The 20,265-nt window shown below is 41.8% G+C and overlaps 2 protein-coding genes across 5 annotated transcripts; both read left to right on the forward strand.

The window, feature by feature from the left end:
* The first annotated feature begins 1,628 nt into the window (after nt 1–1,628).
* fosb (FBJ murine osteosarcoma viral oncogene homolog B) lies at nt 1,629–10,748 on the forward strand. Of its 3 annotated transcripts, XM_076736081.1 has the most exons (6): nt 1,671–1,913; nt 2,345–2,532; nt 4,169–4,552; nt 5,023–5,130; nt 5,543–5,887; nt 6,048–10,748. In XM_076736081.1, exons 1-6 carry the CDS (start codon nt 1,850–1,852, stop codon nt 6,111–6,113), a joined length of 1,155 nt encoding a protein of 384 aa, XP_076592196.1. In that variant the 5' UTR covers nt 1,671–1,849; the 3' UTR covers nt 6,114–10,748. The 3 variants fall into 3 exon arrangements, with proteins under 3 accessions (XP_076592195.1, XP_076592194.1, XP_076592196.1); XM_076736080.1 differs by having other exon boundaries at nt 1,629–1,913; nt 4,169–4,522; nt 5,543–10,748; XM_076736079.1 differs by having other exon boundaries at nt 1,639–1,913; nt 5,543–10,748.
* Nucleotides 10,749–12,214: 1,466 nt separating this feature from the next.
* c7h19orf47 (chromosome 7 C19orf47 homolog) lies at nt 12,215–19,109 on the forward strand. Of its 2 annotated transcripts, none has more exons than XM_076734216.1 (8): nt 12,215–12,273; nt 13,578–13,665; nt 14,215–14,329; nt 14,553–14,634; nt 16,201–16,326; nt 16,455–16,604; nt 17,023–17,096; nt 17,193–19,109. In XM_076734216.1, exons 1-8 carry the CDS (start codon nt 12,255–12,257, stop codon nt 17,718–17,720), a joined length of 1,182 nt encoding a protein of 393 aa, XP_076590331.1. In that variant the 5' UTR covers nt 12,215–12,254; the 3' UTR covers nt 17,721–19,109. The 2 variants fall into 2 exon arrangements, with proteins under 2 accessions (XP_076590331.1, XP_076590333.1); XM_076734218.1 differs by having other exon boundaries at nt 12,223–12,273; nt 16,455–16,529.
* The last annotated feature ends 1,156 nt before the right edge of the window (nt 19,110–20,265 follow it).

A 20,265-nucleotide genomic window follows, 5' to 3' on the forward strand; every position in this document is an offset into this window, starting at 1 on the left:
GGCATGTGTGTGTATGTCAGCACACACATCTGAAACAGCAGCATCTGACATCGTCATCCTCGTGTTTTCTGATACTCATCCCGTCCTGCTCTGCTATTATCGCTTATTTCCCCGTGAATGTGGGCTGTTCGCCTGCGTTATCAGCCATTCACCTCAATAATTCCCCATCATGAGCTGACATCGACAGAGTTAGTCATCCCGGCTCAGCAGCACAGCGCCGGTAACGGCAGCTCGGATGGGACACAACGTCTTCCGCGGATCCTCGTCTCTGACGTTTGTTGTTAGCGCTGACTAATAACTTGTTATCCCCAACTCCTCTCCTTTTTTTTTTTTTTTTTATTTGCTCACGCCTTTCCACACATTGGCCCTTACACAGCAGCACGCCCGCCCCGTGGCATTGTTTGACATCACAACCGAAAAACGTAGGCCTTGTATTTGAGATTTTCATTCATAATATGCCACCAGGTCTTCCCGAAATTTAGCCCGTGGATCAACGTCCCCCCTCCCTCCGAACAAAAGCCAGCCTCCCACCTGCCACATTCCCACTGGTGTCCTCCTGTAGGCTACAAAATGAATCACTGTCTGCTCGGCCGGGTGATGTTTGCAATGACAGGCGCCGATTTCCGTCACTGCTGCCCACTGTCCATGACAGAATTACACTGCTGTTTACCAATTTATGGTGTGTACTTTTGTTTTTTTACTTTGTTTTGCTTTATTTATTTATCATCGGGTTTCTGCTTTGCGTGATCCGTAACAGTCCTGCCCACACTAAAGTCCACAAATATGTTAATCTACCTGAAGGACTGGGTGCAGTCGGGATGTACTGTATTCAGTTTGAGGGTATTTCTCAACCTGCAGTAAATCCGCAACTGGCATCGTGCCTGGCTTCAGGTTTAGGGAGTGTTCAGACACAAATGAAAAGGAGTCTTTCCTCCCATTAAAGGTTAAGCTCTCAAGCTCAGAGGACTCCCTTGGGCGTGTCCTGAGAAACTTTACAGCAGGATTTCCCCTTCAGCATGCCTGCCGGGATTCCGTCCCGGAGTGACATAGATCTCTGGATGTTGCATAAGTGTGCCATTGTATATCCTCTGATGTTTTTTAGGTCAGACTCAAACTTTACATATCCAGATATCCAGGACAGCTAGAGTGGCTATAGAACACCATGTCTTTTGTTTATCAAACCTATAATAACTTATGTTGAAGTCCATAGTACGTGCCATTGATTTCAAGTCAATGAACCCCAGAGCACTCCTCACATATCGCAGACATTATAGGAATAGCTCTATCACAATGTGTTCTCTTGACGTAGCCATGAGCCATAAATGTTCCAATCTCGATAGACGCGGATAGTCCTAAATAGATACTTTCCATGTTTATCACCAAAGTTTCTTAAAATTTCCTCTCAGAAATTGTCAGACGGTGAGAAATATCTCGTGCCTGTGATAGTATATAAAAAAAAATCTATTATTATCCGTCGGTGAGGTGAGCTTGGTCCATTTCGGTGGGAGAGGGATTCCCTCAACGTCACCAAGGATACCAAACACAACAAGCACAAATATGGGCATGTACGTCAGCGGAACTCCGAGGCGGGACTTAGACGCTAGAAATGCCTTGGTTGTAACCGTCGAGGATGGATTCATTCATAAGACAAGATCTGCTACTGTGCACCGTAATACAAGCTGATGTCCTCCGGCGTACCGTGAACGGACTTTATGGATCTATAATCGCATATTTGTCAACGGATAAAGGATAGCGCTCCGAGGATTTAAAACTACACGACAGGACTTCTTAACGCACTGAATTGGGACACTTTCCTCCCTAAACGCGGGGAACTGGATTAAGCTTCTTCATGCAACTTTTTTGGAAAGAAACCAAGAGCATCTCACCGGGGAATTACAAAAAGATCAGCATCTGTAAGTCATATTGATCTCATCAGCATGATAAGTGTCAATGCTTGCTTCAAAAATTCGCCGTTTTAGAGCCGGTCAGGCACAGCTGTCCAGCGCTGCTTGTCAGTCTGCTTAATATGAGATCGTTTAAGACATCTTTTGCTGTTGGTATCGCTTTCGCAAAATATCTCGACGTGTGGTTTTGCGTAAAACACTCTGCTGGGCTTGTTCTGTTCAGTGATGAATCAATTAAAGCAGAGAAAAGTGTGTAGCGTGGCTGGTGGTGGCATTGTCCGACTTTTATCGGAATATGGCTCTTTAAATACCATTATCAAAGTCATTAGATGGGTTTGGTGAACTGCACATTGCCTATAACATCTGTCATTCTCACCCTGACAGCAGTCTACCTGTTCTTAAGTAATACTGTCGTGCGCCCCGCTGCCCTGTCGCTGCAGGTGACATCGCGCGCTCTCCGGTAACTGCAGGTGTCGCGTTCTCTCTCGGTCCCTCCGGGGAAATGTACCAAGGGTTCCCGGGCGACCCAGACAACGGATCCCGTGGAAGCTCGTCTCCATCCATAGAGTCCCAGTACCTTTCCTCCGTGGACTCCTTCGGGAGCCCGCCGACCACCAGTGCTCCGCAGGTAAGTTAGAGACTATTGAGGAAAGATAACGCATGTAGCCGATTGAATCCAAGCCCACTCCGCCTTATGACATCTCATTTATCAGCAAATTTACAAGGCTGTCTCTGTGTGTGTGTGTGTGTGTGTGTGTGTGTGTTCGTGCGTGTGTATATTCATTCATAAATGCAACAAGTCTGACTCATGGTCGTACGTGCACAGATGGACGTGTGCATACTTTACTGTTTGTGGGTTTCTAGGCTAAATAGGTCATGTGCTTTTGCTAACATGCCTCCAGATAAATAAACCCTGCATGCTTTGTTAAATTTACAATGTATGCTTTGTAGACAGCATCATAGAGACGTATTGGTTTGTTTTTCAGATTCAATTTCATAGGCTGTCATGACATATTTCCCATATGGTACAGTCTAAAACTAAACGTTTTGTATGTGGTACTTTAGCATCACATGAGTGTTTTGTATATGACATGTAGGTCAGGTCAAAACAATAGAAAAAACAGCATAGCCTAAAATGTGCTATTATATCAGGATACCCAATTAGTTAGCACGTAGCCTAATCCTTCCTGCAATAAAGTAGTTTTATAGAAAATATAGCATATGTAAGGAAACGCTGAAGCTGTTATCTATACAGTTTACAATATATATACCTCAGACTCTTATAGACTTTTAACGGCACTTATTTTTTATTTTTATCGGAGGCTAGTGATGATGATTCGCACTGGGAGCAGGTAGAAAGCCTTTTACTTTGTGCTACTGCGTTCCTGCACTTAGATATAAATACTGTCGCTAAGTATATCAATAACACAACACAGATTTACCTCTATCTGTTGCTCGTGGCGGCCCCGGTAGCGGCCCTAACGCTTTGACAACGTGCTCAGTTTACAGCACGCCGCAGAACGGATGACAGAGTTCTGGAACTGTCCTACGTAAGCGCCGCAGCCCCGCCCCGCTGCCCGCTCCTCTCCTTCCACGCGCTCCGCTCTCCTCTCACAGGCCTCGCCGTGACGTAAATGCTTGGTCTATTTTGGAGTGCTACGTCGCGTTGCCAAGGGGAACACCGGGGGTGTGACGGGGGAGGAGGAAGAAGGAGGGGGGAGACGCTCTCTGAGAGAAACGATTGGTCGAGGCGGCCGCTGTCACAGCCGAATGTCCCAATGTCTTAACACACTTTATATGAATATTAATGGCAGTCGATACGGTCCTTCTCGGGTCAAAAATAAAACAAAACAGACAAGCGACAGATTTGCGCATTATATGTGTATTTCAAACTTATATATTGACTTGACTTAAGCTATATCTTACTTACATTAAGTTAAAATGCAATTTCTATACCTCAAATGTATGTCATGCCATGTATCTATTTGAAGTGTTTTGTTTTGGTTTTTTTTACAATTTAAAACATGATCTTGTTTAGAATTAATTAGAATATCAGTACAGGCCATTTGTAAAAATGGATCCTTGGTGGCAGCTCTTGGTTGCAGAGGTAAAGTTTAATCTTCTGGAGTTAATCTTTTTGAATGTGACAAACATGTTGCTCCAGACCTGTTGCTGCCTGTATTGCCTCTGTCTAAATGTGTTTACTGATCTACTGTGGCTTTACATGGTGTGTAAGACTCTACTTGTTTATGTCTTCTGCTCAGGAGTGTGTGTCAGCGGGAGCTGGTTTGAGCATTGTGGACAGTGGGCCAGGGGCCAGTGCCGGAGGGGAGATGCCAGGTTCATTCGTGCCAACCGTCACCGCTATCACCACCAGTCAGGACCTGCAGTGGATGGTACAGCCAACCCTCATCTCTTCCCAGGCCTCTGGACAGAGTGGGTCCACTGGCACCACAACCATGACCCAGCCAGTGTCACTGGTTGACCCATATGACATGCCAGGCCCCAGTTATTCTTCGGGGTCTGGATTTACCCCTCCAAGTTCAGACACTCCAGGCCCAGCACCGGGCCCCATCCGACAGTCCAGAACTCGTAGCCGCCGTACAAGAGAAGAGTCTGTGAGTGAAGATGGAGATGTTGGTGTGTTAGTAAGTGTGTGTGCTTGAATGGTTTGTTTGTTGACTCTCGCATGTTACATTTGCAGTGAAGGTATATCGTTTACATGGGCACCAAAAGAAGCAGATCCAACTACTTTATACTGTGCTGCTATGCAGTGATGTGCACAAACACATTCAGGGGCATGGGTAATCAACAAAAAGGAGCACCTCCATGTTTGTTGTAGCACCTTCTCATTTACACAAACTTACTAAACAGGGAAATGTTGTAGCAGTGCAGGTCATTTTAGATGGCTGTGTGGGAGGAGGGCACAGACCAGATGTAAGATACCACCAGAGTGTAAAGAAAATGTTTAACAAAAGCCAAAAATGGCTCTAAAGTCAGTGATAGTTATTGTGGTCACCCTGTTCCCGCCACTGCAGCTTGAACATATTACTACATTTTCAAGAATAAACATAAAACTTTTATCCTAATCAGTTTATTTTTTTTCTCTTCGTTGTAGCTAACACCTGAGGAAGAGGAGAAGAGGCGTGTTCGGCGAGAGAGAAACAAGCTGGCTGCCGCCAAATGCAGGAACCGCAGACGAGAACTCACAGACAGACTCCAGTCGGTGAGCTTGGCCTTGTTATAGTAGCCAAAATGAATAATGATCATAATTACATATTTAACGTTACCTCCCATAGCATTGTGGAGCGTGCTAATAAATGTGTAGCCTACAAGAGACAGGGTTATGGTAATGGAGTGTTGCTGTAGCTGTGGTGAAGACAATTATAGTCCTCAAGACAGACTAATTAATGGGCTCTTATATAAGCCACCTTACATATCCAACTGCAGGTGAGGAAGTAGTTCTGCTTATCCATCATACATCCACCTCCACAAACACTGAAGCAGAGGTTTGATGTAGCTAAGACTCTCGCTTTCTGTTGCACATCTTCTTCCCTCCTCAACCCATTTCACCCACCTTTGTCTTGTTCCCCTGTCCAAATGTCCCTGTGTCTCTCATTCTCTGTACCTGCCCACAGGAGACGGACATACTGGAGGAGGAGAAGGCAGAGCTGGAAGCTGAGATCTCTGAGCTGCAGAAGGAAAAGGAGCGCCTGGAGTTTGTCCTGGTGGCCCACCAACCGAACTGTAAGATCCCCTACCAGGAGCAACCTCAGCAGAGCTCAGCGCAGCTCCCTCCAGTCCAGCCCCAGCTCCCTCCCCAGAGCTTACAACCTCCTGTCTCCATTGTGGGCTTGGCTGTGAAGGAGGACTCTTTCTATCTGCCTCCTGCCTACACAGCCCATCCATCCTCCACACAGTCCCAGCCGCCGGTTCAGCAGCAGCAAGTCCAGCAGCAGCCTCAGCCAGGGATAATGCAGGAGGTAGAGTTTTCTAGTTCTTTCTATGGCTCAAGTGAGCCAACACCAGGCGGGCCATGCCTTATGGCCAGCGACGGTGGTGGTGGTGGTGGTAACCATGACGATGCGGCCATTGGCAGCTACAACACCTCATACACATCTTCATTTGTGTTCACCTACCCAGAGGGAGCCTGCGGGGTCAGTGCCAACCAGCGGAACAGCAGTAGCGAGCAGTCATCTGATTCCCTGAACTCGCCTTCGCTGCTGGCACTCTGACTGACCGACAGACACACGCGCACACATACCAACACAAACACACATGCTCGCTGGAAGTAGAGGCTGAGGCAAGCACATGCACAGTACCTATCAGTCTCAGAGTTTGGAAAAAAAAAAAAAAAACAACCAATCATTTGTTCCTGATTGGCTTAAAGTTTACACATTCCGAAATGCATCCCAATTAAGAGCCATACAAATAGTTGCACATTGTATTAGATCTAACCTTAACGTTGAGCTTAAACAGTAAATCTTTTCTTGTTTTGTATCATCGGAATACCTGCAACTGGACACCATAAGTGAATAAAAAGTCACAAAATCAAGTCCAAGTTGCCAATCTGAAGTGCTCTGAATGAACAGAATTCACAAAGAGTAGTCTCAATCTTCAACATGTACAGTGCATTGAGCGAGGCACCACAAGTTCACTTTACACTCCAACGAGCACCAGTGCCCCCAACTTGTTCCCTCTGTCGGTCGCCCCTTTTCCAGTGCTCTTGCTCTCATCCTTTTCCATCCTTTTCTCCCTTCCTCCTCTTGCTGAATGTATTTGTGCAGATCTGAAGTAGGGACGAAGGACGCTTTGTTCAGGGTCTTTTCTTGTGGGAGACAGACAGCTGATTTCTCGCTCACCTCTAACCCTTCATCTGCTCGACTTCCCTGTGCTTCTTCATTTGCTGCTTGGACTTGGCAAGTTGGGGATCTGAGTATCACAGCCTCCACTAAATCTTGTGCTTTCTTCTATCGTTTATAAAAAAAAAAGTCTTCTGCCGTCTGCCTACCTGCCATGCGACCCATCTCTGCCCATCTCTGTTTCTCCTCTTCTGTCTCTGTGTTTCTCCCTCTCTCTCTGAAGTCTTCGACCCCCGAGAGCCCGAAGACCCCTTCCAGCCCTTGGGACCTTGAGTGAATGACGGCCCAACTAACACGCCCTTTTGCACCCTCTCATAGAAGGACATGGACGCAACCCCCCCCCTCCCCCCCTCCCCCATACAGAAGAAGCTTTTTCTTGAAGCACATTGCTCAAAGCGGATCTTTACAGTGAACAGCAGCTAAATACTTTCACACACGCACATAGATGCATAATTGATGAACGCAACATGCAAGACGGATGCCACTGTCTTCTGCTGAGCCATTTTTCAATGTTCACACAATGATTAGACACATCTTGTGTTGTCAGGATGGTTAAAAGAGAGGATGGAGAGGTCTAGTAGAAAGGGAGAAAGGAAGCGCAACCCAGCTGGACAGACTCAAATGGAGAGATGATGGATAAAGAGGATGACTTCCATCCTGGCCATCGATTTTTGCAACCAAATGTCGCAAACAAAGAAAGAGCTAAATGTTAAAAACAAAGCAAAAAAAAAAAAAAAAAAAGAGAGAAAGAAAGAAAAGAATCCTGCTCTCGCCAACTGTGTGGAAGGGTGACCTCAGTAAAACCACCTCCATACCACAGAGCCTCATCACCCTGGGCCTACATGCGCATATTCAAACCATCGCTTTGAAGTCTCTGAACTGAAGATACAGACGTTTTGTTGCAGCGCACCAGCTCAGTGTTTTGCTCAGAATCAATCAGATGTGAACCAATGCCTTTATTTAGAGGAAGAGACGTTTTTTGTAGTGATTCAGACAACCTCTAAACATTGGGCTCAGTGGTCTCTGTACCTCCCCTGTTCTCTCAGCAGAGACGAGGCGGGGGTGCGTTTATTGTGAGTGCGTCCACTCTGAGGCACCTGGCCCGTTTATTTCTTTCTTTATTGAGGTTGATGTGGCGAGTGAGCACAAAGCAAGGCCTGGAAACAAAAGGGGAGAACATGTGGGCTGATGTTGTGGAGTGAGCGTCCTTTCTTTGCCTGTGAATTTGTACAATTTGTTTTTCTTGTGTGTTTGAGTGAGAATTGTTATATATTTTAATGTCTGTTTGTTTACGTGTTTGATTGTTTTGCATTGACCTCTGCTTTCATTTGTACTGTTGCCATTTCTTTTTTGTTATTCTGTTTTGTTTTTTTAATCTGGAGATTTCCTTATAACTGTTACTATTATTATTGCATCGTAACGATTGTTTCATAATTTTATTGTATTTTCATTTGGCAACTTTGGAGGCATGTTGTGCACTACGAAAAAAAAGCCTAATTATAAGTCTATATGCATATACATATATACAGGTAACATGTATATATAAGTGTATGTACCATGATTGTAAAGTATGAATGTCTACAGATCTAAATGGGATATTTTTGTCAATGAAGAACAAGATAAAATGTTACTGAGGTTTAGTTTTAAAATGAATATTTTTCTAAAGGAACAAAAAAACTATAATAAATTGAAAGAACTGCCCTGTCCCTAAACATGAAGCACGATGTCACTGCCTCTATCAATGTGTATTTATGTTTTATAAACAATATAAAGCACTATCCAAGTTACATTAAATGTATGTTTATAATTATGATGTTAGAAGGTTGTGGTAATGCCTTTGTTTTTGTTTGTTTTTCTCTGTGAGGTCTGTCCCAATGCTACTGACACCTTAATGCCACTCGATCCTTAACAGATGCAAAATGAGGAAAAAAAAAAAACGTGATTGAATGTCAATACACATATTAAAAGTGTTCGGATTATAACAAAATGACTAAACTGTTTCATTTAAGGACAAAGTATTTCACATGCAGTAATGCATTTCTGTCCAGTATAAACATATCACTCAATAACATTGTTATTTCCTAACTGAAATGTGTGTTTGAAGGGTAACCGCAGTTTTCGCTTTGATATGAATGTCATCAAGTCAAAGTTTATCCATTCTTGTACTCAAGCAAAAATGTTGTCTAATCGACCTAAAAATCTCTCTTGTGATTGTATTTGCTGGATAAGAAGCTTTATTTTCAATAAATAAACATGTTTGTTCAAAACAATTAATGACATACATTTTTGTTCAAATGTGGCTCTGGGTGGTCAGAGAATGGGCAGACCTCATTTTTTTCAATGTTGAATAAGGACTGTGTTTGTACAGATGTTGGAGACGCCTTTTGATTTCTCTCCAAATGCAAATGTGATGAGAATATGTTCTGGTGTGAGAATAAGCATAAAAACATATTCAATAGTTCTCATGTACATAGGTTTTTGTGGTGCTACTTATGGTATACTTTAATGACGAGACCGTTTCACATTGTATGGTGGAAGTTTGAGGTTCCAGACAAATGAACGCACTCCTTGTCTCATCGGGATGTTTTATTGAGAATGGAAGCCAATAGCACAGTGAATTCCCAGCAGCTGAAGCTCTGAGAGCCCAGTAATCACTCTACGATTACATCATGATTTAATGCCAACTGTCTGCTATATCTTTAAGTGTGATAAACAGATCTCAGAGGGTCCTTGTACTTTACCTGCACTCTACACTTGGGCCCCCTGATCACCACACAACATATTAGGCTCATTCCCTCGTCTAATTTCTTTGCCTTGGATTTTACAGAAATTCTCTTAATTCGTTTTAAATACTTGTTTCTGTAAGGTTACAATCACAAATGGGTTACTAATGAATTGGAAATGGTGACATAGAAGGAAAAGGCATGATATTTAGCTATAAGACAGAGAAACTGCCTGCACCCACCTGTACTGTACAATGGCTACGCTGGCGTTAACTGACCAAGAGCTTTCCTATTTTTCTATGATGAGGTGAATGTTGCTATGTATTTCTATTTTTCCACAAGTCCCACATACGTTCTGATTTCACATTTTCCCTGGTATGAAATGCAATACTTATTATCCTCTTGGTTGAACATAATGTAGTATTTCACACAGTTCTTTAACTGACTGCTACTATATGTCAAGTGTGATGATGTATTGCTTTAATTATCCATTTTTGTTACAATATTAAAAGTTATCCTTAACACTTATTGTAACATTTAATTTTGAGACAATCATCATGAAAAATTGTGTTACAACATGACTCAAAATTAGCTCTTTTTCATTTATTGGAGTTTCCTGCACTTCAAAAACCAATGCTTCTTTTCAAATTTATTTTCATGAATGTTTCAGCAATTTTTGTGACAATTTACTCTGTTTTTCTTTTTCTAGTAGCAAAAGTTGCAATGTGTCACATTTGGAAACAGAGGATATACAGTTTGTTCTGATACTGTTGAGGTTACAGCTGTGAAAGGCCCAAAGAAACTTTGTTCTAGATGTGACATTGTCAGACCTAAACGTGAGATATCACTTAGGACACATGGATGATTGCATAACTTGCTCATGAAGGTGCTCTGATATCAAATTGTCAGTTTGATATCAAATTTTTTCAGTGCATATAATTTAGCATAACTTACTCGTTTTCTGCATTTCACTATACATTAGCTTACTGTTTGCTTATTTTTATAACTTCATTTCCATTTGCTTTTACTCATCAACAGGACCAAAGTGTATGTTAAATTTGCCGCTTTTGCAGTCCCTGTCTCTGACTTGTCTCCACATTTCAGCTTCTGGTCCTTTTTGTTACCCTTTAAACGTTTACATGATGATTTCTAGACTGCAAAAGCTGGGTGAGCTGTCTCCTTTAACGGTGGTTTGACCAAATGCCATTGATTTCCAATTTGTGAAGAAACTACATAAATAAACAACATATTATAAGGTACATGTCTCTCCCTTTTAAATGCTTGAGCTTCAGTGTGCTCTTTGACCGAGGCATGTTTTTTTGCAATGTATTTTCTTTTAAAAGGTCAGTCACCATCTTTGTTACTTGAGCTGAGACTGCAGGTTAGCATGTTTTTGTATGTATATTTCTCAGGACTGCAACTAATGATTATTTTCATTATAATTGAATCTGTGGATTTTTTTTCTTGATTATCCTTACAGTTATAAAATGTCAGAAGACATGAAGTGAAAATGTCGATCTCAGCTCTCCAGAGTGTAAGACAAAAGCTTTATTCAGTATTAAAGCAACATTATGCAAGCATTGGTATTTTTTGCAATTTGGCGCCCCCGCATTTTCAAATTGCAATTCACTTCTACACCACCAATGTAAATATGGACAACTGTACAAGTGCATTTGTTATAATATCATTACTTATTACTTAAACTAGAACACGTATTTGAAGCACAGATTGGGAATTAAAGAGTCACCATTCTCCTTGTTACAAGTCAGAGTACCATCAACATTATTTTGAAGTTGTTATTTTAGGGTAAAATTGTACATTATATTGGTTTAAAAGCTCTGCACACCAATAGTGGGCAGAGTTTATTTTTATGCAAATTTCAGGGAACAACATGATGTAATATTTTCAAAACTGACAATAGACTCAGACAGATGTATTAATTGGCGAGGCTTAAAAAAATATGTATATGCTACATATGAAATGTATAGTAAGGCACTAAATTAAACAGAAAAAGCATGTATTTTAAGTGGCTATATCAATACTTTCTATTAGTTTTACTATAGCTTTTACTTTTAGGGTAGGCATTACACCCCTCTCCCCACTTCAAAATTGACCAATCACCAGCTGACTCTATCATTCCTCTTTGCACTACAGAGCTTTATAATATATTTTAATTTTCTTATGCAGCCAACGCTTTACTTCTTTGATTCACAAGACCTCCATAGTGTCGTTTTTCCGCTGCATGCAGGTTTTTTTACTTAACTGAACTCTACCTGTCCAGCTACAAATAGCAAAGTTAGCAACCAGCTGACACTGTAGAGCATTTAGCAAACTATTTCCTCAGAGGTCGGTGGAGACAAAAAAGAAAAAAAGAAAACAGAAAAAAAGAAAAAAAAGAGCTGGAAGGAGAGTGAATATTGGATTTACATTCATCAGGTGGCCAGAAAATGACTCCAAATGAATGTGAATCTGTATCTGTCCTATGTGTAACTTGGCAACTATTTGCTAACGAATAAATGCTCAATTAAACGATGCAGTCAAACAAAGGACACTTTCAAAAACGCGTGTCTTGAAAAACGTCATGATAAAAGAGGTCTCGAATGTCTGCGAAGGTTTTGCGTGAGTTTGCAGTCTGTGTTGCTCTCTAGCGTCCATAAATAAAAATTAATTTCACACGACTATTTAGGGCTCGGGAGGAAGTAGCGTCACGGCAGCAGCGCGAGCTGTCCGGATGTAGCTGACGTCACCACATATTTGTTGTAAACATGGCGTCCGTGACAACAGGTGAGAGCACAAAGGCCAGGCTAGCTAACGTTACTAGTTAGCAACAATTAAAAATCTTTTGTTGTTTCACTGTTTATTAGACATGACAGCTAAATCTGTTCGGAATGCTGTCTGGAGTTTGTACAACCGGTTTTGTTCTTATTGGATGTCGCAGAGGGCCGATACCGCCTCTTAATTCATGGCTGTAGCTACCGCTAAGACAATGCTAACGTTGAATGCTAATTCAAACGGTTCTGCTAGCGTACTTGAGTTGCTCCCGTAAATGTGGGATTTCACTTTCATTGATTCGAACAGACGACAAGGGAGAATTGTGCACCGATTTATTCAGTGTTTTCATCTTTGAATCGGCTAAGATGGCTGGTCGTCGTTTAATGCTAACTTGAGCTAACCGGCACTGAATCTTAGTGAGATTTGAAATAACATTTCGCAGCCGTTTGCCAGTGTTTCTTAAATCTAGCGATATAATGCTACAATGGGTCATTTATTTTTTTGATAGAAATTGTTCGGGCATCATTTGTGACCCGGCCTTGGTCAGGCGCAAACGTGCCAAGTGCGATATTAGCCACCGTGTGAGTTTCGTCGCTGTGTAGCTGTGAATTCATCAGTAGCAGTCGCTGCACGTTGGACAGAGCCATTGTTCTGGCAGCTGTGATGCACCCTTCACCCTGTATCTGTTACTCCAACCACAAGACGTTTCATAATTGGTGTTATAAATAACCTCCAGCTGGCCGTGGTCAGCATGTGTTAGACCTCAGCATGCTGCTGTCTCCTCAGGTTTATGTCTCCCACTGGCGTTTTGTCCAGGCCTCTTTCCCACTGTAGATTACACTGTAGACTACAGTGTTGCTGAGAATCATCTTCAACCACATAAATGTATTTTGTTAACTTTGGACTGGCCAGTTTATTGGGACTATTGATACATTTGATTGTCACTCAATGTCACAAGCAAAACAGAAAGGCCGGTGCACACTGATTTTATCTTCTTGCATGTGTAAATCTTCTGCCTTTCATTATTCGTTATGAAGCGAATACTTTGGGGATTTGGGCTGTTGGTCAGGCTAAAGAAGTACTTACAGGATGTAATTGTGGGTTTTGGGATTGTGATGGACTTTTTCTGACACTGTATACACTAAGAAATGAATTGATTAATCTAAAGAGAGATTAACCAGTTCATAAAGTATTCACATGCTGCTGCTATACTCTACTTTTGTATTTAATTAATGGTAAACATCAGTGGTATAGTCAGTGGTTGAGTGTGCCTTTCGTTGTATGATTGCTAATTGTCTTTTTTTTTTTTTCTTAAGCCACCTCAGAGTGGATACAGTTTTTTAAGGATGCTGGGATCCCAGCCGGCCTCGCAGTGACTTATGCAGTCTCCTTCGTGGACAACAGGTATTGTAATGCCCCATTTTCATAGGCTTTGTATAGCACGCTTAAGCCATATTGTGTTCTGGTGATATTATGCTAATTTCCTTTGCACCCTCACATCAGACCATAGCTGGGCTGAAACACAGTTAATTGTCCTGCTTGGGAGCAGAGTCATGAGGGTCTCTTTCATTGTCTGAGTCACCACCATAAGCTTATTGGTTTCAGTCTTAAGAAGTTAATCATAAAGCCACAATATGTGATGATAAACAACCTAATCATGATCTACATGTGAAAAGCTCAGGTTGCTTCATAGTAAGCTCCATTGTGATTCCCTTGTGGTGGGAATACAGTGCAGTATCCACCACCATGTGAAAATGTGACATTTCATGAATTCAAAATCCAAATCTGTTTGATTCATCTGGTTATTGTGGCAGCTGTCATGAGAAGAATCACATCCCTAATTAAAAGTGTCCAGTGAATAATTCAGCTGTCCATGTAAGTCCATGTAACTTGCTGTTTCCAAGGGAACAGAATTGCATACAGTATTTTCTGATTTTGTTCGTGTCACTGCAGAATTCACAAGAACATGCTGATGGACCTCAGTAAAGACATCATGATGGACCTCGGCATTACAGTCATTGGTGACATCATTGCCATTCTTAAACATGCCAAGCAGGTCTACAGGCAGGTGAGATCAGAGTGTCATGTTTTGAAGTAATGAAATGTTCAAAAAGGATGGTTCAATGTCATCGGTGGAGGCATTTACAAACAAAATACCACTGGAATGTCTCCACTATTGTTGTGAATGCAGCCATGGAGAAAGAATGTCTTTCAAAGTCACTGCTGTCTGGTCAGTGAATCACAGTAGACTGGGTTTACATAACCTCTGTATTATGTATTCCCCTTTTCAGGACATGTGCAAAATGGCCACAGAAGCCATCTCCTCAGGACAGACCAGTGTTAAAGCTGAGCTCAGAAGAACTGCCAACACTCGTAAGTATTTTATTTTCTACGTCAAGTTTACAACAGAATGATCAGCGGTCTCTTTCATTTCGTATGTCTTCTCTGTTTCTGCTGATTTCACCCATTGTTCTACATTTATTTATTGTAATGAGACAACCATGTGACCAGTGTGTCGGTCCAGTAAGAAGCAATACAAATCAACAGTTGTATGATAATAATCTATGCCTGCTGTAATTAAATCAATGGCGCTTCATATGTGTCATAGGACTAAGATAAGATAAGATAAGACTTAACTGATTCCACCCTAGGGAAATTAAGTAGTATATACAGTATACTATGTATATGAACATTATGTGCAGATTGTAAAAATACTCATTTCCATGAAAAATGGTACTGCCCATAAAAACACTCTTGCCAATATTCTTATGAGAAAAACTACCAATGCCAAACTAGTGTTTGCAAATACAATTTTTAAGTTAACCATTAGGGTCAACCATAGAGAAGTGAACGCTGTACATGCAGAGTTTGCACATCAGCTGCCTGTCAACATGCACACTGCTGTCACAGATAATGTCGCCTGCATGCTAGAGGCAGGCATATTGGTAGTACTTCACCCTGGTCCTGGTTAAAACTTGAAAAGTTACTGTCACATGGCTGGTCTGTACCCTTATGTAATAAATGTTTGACACACAACCCACACAAAACTCGGAGTTTCCAGGGTCATCTGTACTTACATCTTGTCAGCATATAGATAAATGTGTTTGTTACTTGAGATTGACAGCATCCTCAATCATGCCAAATTTCCGTTTATCTTCCACCACTCAGATTAAGCATCCATTTGAAAATAGTCAGAAATGCTCCATCACATGTAAATAACATAACTGCAACACACAAATCAAGTTTTATTATGAAACCTATTTTTCCCCCAAAATGGCCCACCCATTTTCATTCTTACTGCATAGAGTATATAAGCACCTTGGATATTGTATAACAGTCTTAAGTATTTACAGCTTTGTTCGACTGTTCACACTCACACTCAACTTTCACTAGTTTTAACCAGCACTTTAACACGAGTATGTATGAGCTACTGTTCAATATCTTAAAGGAATTTAGTTTGCCATTTTAATACTTGGGGCGTATTAGAAGAAGTCATCACTTCTATTGAAAACAAACAGAATCTAAGCGAAGACGAGAGTTGAGCTGACTGGGAGGAGTAAGAGAGAGATTTTCTGTCCTGTTTTTATTTTGAGGGATAACCTGAAAGGGACTAAAGCTGCACAAAACTATGTTTACTAGCTTTATTTATGTCAGACAATAGGACACAATGAGGCATAATTCTTTCCATTAAGAGATAAAGTCAATCAGTGTGATCAAATGTCACCAGAGCAAATTGCATCTCTTAGTCTGTTGGCCCTTCACAACATGTCCTTGTACACACGGCTTTAATTTTGTCATGTCTAGAAACGCCTCACACATTGCAGAAGGCAACTGTGAAGCCAGCTGTCCTCTGATCTCGTCTTGGGAACATGAAGAGTTCCTGTAAGAAATGAGCTAAATCAGACCATCTTTTCTCTCTCTTTTTTTTTATTTCCTCAGCTGCCACTCGAATGATAGCCAACGCTTTGAGTCATGACTCCCCGCCGGCCACTCCAGCCCGCCGACCTGACAACCGCCTGTCTGTTACAGTGTCCAACATGCAAGCAAACAAGAGTTGCAAAGCAGGTAGATATCATCTTTTACTCCAGCCGTCCCATATTTCCTGTCCCTCCGGAGCCATGAGCCCTGTCTTCCTCTCTTTTTTTTTTAATACCTCTGTCTAATCCTCACGTATCCACCACTTTGTTTGTCAGTTGTTAGTCAACCAGCTGATGAGGGGAACGGTTTACCAGCAGTGAAGCGCAGACGTGTGACAGCTGAGATGGAAGGCAAGTACATCATCAACATGCCCAAAGGCACCACGCCTCGTACGCGCCGCATCCTGGCCCAACAGGCTAAGAAAGGTAGGCCTGAACCGGTGGCCTCGCTGACAAGTCGCTCAAATAATGCCGTTGCTCACCACAGCTGATCAGTGCTAAAAGCTTTCATGGACTTCTTTCCTACTAAAACTGAATCAGGTGACTTGCGGCTGATAAACCGAGCCTGTTTGACCTTCATTCATTTCTGTCATAATTTAATCCCTTGTTTTTACTAATACGTCCCACTGCACCATCAATTAATCCCTTGTTTCTTCCTTTGTCTCACACCATGTTGATTTTACCCGACTGCAAAATCTTTGACTGACCTTTTTTTTTTTTGGCGCTGATTATTTGACCATCGCTAATGAGTTATCAACACATAAACCAAATATATCAGTCAAGCTGTCTCAATCATTTCTGTGTCAAACTTTCTAATTGCCTGTGGCTCACTTTCTTTAAAAAGGTTTGAAACGCACCTCTGTGTTTGCAAGACTTGGGGCTGAATCAAAGGCAGACACAACAACAAGCAATAACAAGGTGAGACCTCTCACTATAATGTGTGAAATCTCTTTGTATTGTATTAGATAACGGCCTAAATATAAGTTTTGTGCTCCTAATGCTCGTGTTTTGCAGCCCACCGGTGTGTTCAGTCGTCTGGACAGAGGGGTGGAAGAGGAACACAGGCTGGCTGGAAACGTGGACGTAGATGAAGAGGACGACAGTGACGGAGAAGGCTCCGTCCTCCAGTACGCAGGCGTCCTCAAGAAACCGCCTCCCTCCCAGAAGAAAGAGCCAGCCACAAAACCAGCACCAACCACCCTGCGACGCCTGGGAGGCAAATTCAAACTACCTCCCTCTGACACGCCCTCCTCCTCCTCCACCTCCTCGTCTTCCTCTAATGGCCTTCCCCCTGCCAAGATTAGTGTGCTTCAGAGACTGGGCAAGCTCCCTGTCACACACCAGAGCACGGCCGTGTCAACCGCGCCTGCTGACACACAGGACAACAGGGTGACCACCAGCACCAGGCCCAGAGCCCAGGAGAGACTGACCATAGCGAGCCCCAAGGTCAGCAGCAGCACCGGGGGAGGAGAGTCTGTGGGTGCCCAGATGGACGTTAGGGCTGTCAGTGTTTTTAAGAGACTGGGCAGCAAAAAAACCTAACACACAGTAAATCCTCCAAAACTATTCAGACTCTTTCTATACGTCCTTTATAGAATTTGTATCTCCACCTTTTTGCATTTATCCTGGAAACATGCAGGACTGCAGATTGGAGTGTTTTGTTTATGTTCTGCCTGAGCGTATGGGCGATTTTAATGCTGCTTTGTGGCTTTAGGGTTGCTTCTTAGATAAAAAAAATGCATCTTTTTTTTTACACTTCAGTCATGCTGCCATTGGAAAATCACCATTATTTAGTGTCTAAGCTTTTATTTTGAGGGCTCAAAGCTCTCTGTGTATTATGTTTCTCAACCAGGAAGCTATTTATCATGTCACAGACATATCTGCCATTTATCATTTAAAATATATATATATATATATATATATAGTTAGCTATATCTGTGAGCTTACGGAATGAGCATGACATCAACCAGGCTGCCATTATGGCGGTTTTAATTTTACCCTGTAATTCAACATATACGGATGCTGCTGCCTGAACTTCCATTTAGAGTTCTCCTCAATGAACACAGTTGCGTCGTTGAAAATGTTCTCCAAGATGAATTGTGTGGTCGTGTTGTTGATATTTGCCTGAAAGTGAATTATTTCTTGTAAGAAATTCTGATGTAAAAGGTACAGATAGGAGTCTTTTTACACACCTCAAGCAACTGCAGTTTATTCTTCCCGTTAAAAACACAGGACAGCAGTCAGTCGTTTGACTGGCTTTGAGGCGATGTTTAAATCTTCTGTTTCTTGTTATCTTCACCACCTCCAAATGACCTCTATCATGTTTTGAAAGTAGAAAATGTAAAAAAGGTTGCTGATGAATTTACGTCTTTTTTTCACTGAAGTTCAAATGGTTCCACAGAATGACCTCTTGTAACACTTGAATCAAGGAAAAGCACCACACCTCCTCCTCTTCTTCTTCTTCTGTGCTTTGTGGAGTAGAAGTTCACACCTCTAAACGAAGGATGCCCATGTCAACTTTTCTACCATAGTACTGAACGTTTTCTATAACCACCTACTTGAAGGCTGAATCAGTAGAATATTGTTTATTTTCAAATGCAATGTATAGATTTGTTCGACCTGATTTCAAACAGCACAGAAGTCGTTCTGCTGCATATTTTTCTATGTGGACAAACTCAGAGATGCCATCGGACCACGTGTCATCGGGCCACTGTAGGTCTCAGTAGGTAGTTCATTAACACCCGTCTTTAAGACTTCGCACCAGAACTTTGTTACACTGTAAATATTTGAAATGTTTAAAATCACAATAAGGAATTTTTATCGTTTTAAAAACAAAAAAAAACATCATGTTTTTTAAAGATATTGAAGAAAAAAAGTTTTTAATTTGAAGAACGTGTGCTTGGAAAACAATTAAAAGAGACAAAGGGTCCAAACATCTTCGCTGTTCTTTTCTTTGTCTGTGTGAAGGAGGCGTTTACGTACATGTCACCGGCTCAAACTGTACTTTGCAACTCTCTTTAAGTATCAACATGACAGCAAAGTCAATAGTTATGTTCCCCTGGGAACATTTAGCTGATCATTTATCAATGAGCCCATTAAACTCCCACTCCTCTCGTAATGAGGTTGCTGCTGCATAATGTTAGCGGATCTGTCTGAGTTATGTTAATGTTTCATCAGAGGATGCATCTTTATACAGCTGCAGCCGGGGACACATATTTGATATCCAGGTCTTAACTATATTTTTATGACCGGTACAATGTTTACATCGTTATATCTCCTCAGCACAAACACATGGGTAATCTAAATAGGGAATTTGTGGCCTCTTAGATACAGAAATGCCATAACTTTTACTTTACATTTACTTAAAATGGAAAGTAAATATGTATTTATTTTCTAATGTCATGATCTCACAGTACTATTACTATAGAAATACCTCTGTTGGCCCACAGACATATTTGTTTGAGTTTGTGCCCTGGTGTGAAGACAAAAGACAAACACAGGCTCAACATGAATCATAATACCCTGCTTGTAGTATCACCCAGGAAATTTTATATACAAAAATTATATCAATCATATGTATTCAGTGTGTAGCTGACCTCACATCTGTGAAACTGCAGATGTTTGCATGACTCAGTGCGAGGATAGCCTGCTGCTGGAGATTACCTCAGCAGGCTTCCCTCTGTCTGCTCATGAGCCAGATGAATCACACCTCACACATGCTTCTTATTAACGTGCTTATAAATCTGGAGGAAATAAGGTCACAACCTTGCACAAGTCACACAATTTTGCCGAGAAGAAGAAATGTATCGTCTGTGTGAAGCTGATATATGATTGGCTGGTGGGCTGCAGGTTTAACCATGCTGTCGAAATGAGTGTAATTGACACTTTGTCCTCTCGAGGACGCTGTCGCCCTCCTCCTTTTGTCTCTGCAGCGTCCTGCTGTCCGTCTCCATCTCCTTGAAAACCTTATCAGCTGAAGTCATCAGGCGCTCCACTTTGGCCGTAATCTAATGTTTATAGTGGATTTCGATTGAAGTAAACATTGAGTTAGCCTGCACGAGCCTGTTCTTCTTATTGTGACCTCTGT

The sequence above is a fragment of the Chaetodon auriga genome, chromosome 7 (genome assembly GCF_051107435.1).
Source record: "Chaetodon auriga isolate fChaAug3 chromosome 7, fChaAug3.hap1, whole genome shotgun sequence".
NCBI lineage: Eukaryota > Metazoa > Chordata > Actinopteri > Chaetodontiformes > Chaetodontidae > Chaetodon > Chaetodon auriga.

Excerpts from the sequence above, each read along its gene's own strand:
- fosb (XM_076736079.1), top strand. The coding sequence starts at position 1,850 with ATGCAACTTTTTTGGAAAGAAACCAAGAGCATCTCACCGGGGAATTAC. Across the intron at positions 4,553-5,022 it reads ATGGAGATGTTGGTGTGTTA|CTAACACCTGAGGAAGAGGA; the intron begins GTAAGTGTGTGT and ends TCTTCGTTGTAG. Across the intron at positions 5,131-5,542 it reads TCACAGACAGACTCCAGTCG|GAGACGGACATACTGGAGGA; the intron begins GTGAGCTTGGCC and ends ACCTGCCCACAG.
- c7h19orf47 (XM_076734216.1), top strand. Across the intron at positions 14,330-14,552 it reads CCAAGCAGGTCTACAGGCAG|GACATGTGCAAAATGGCCAC; the intron begins GTGAGATCAGAG and ends TCCCCTTTTCAG. Across the intron at positions 14,635-16,200 it reads CAGAAGAACTGCCAACACTC|CTGCCACTCGAATGATAGCC; the intron begins GTAAGTATTTTA and ends TTATTTCCTCAG.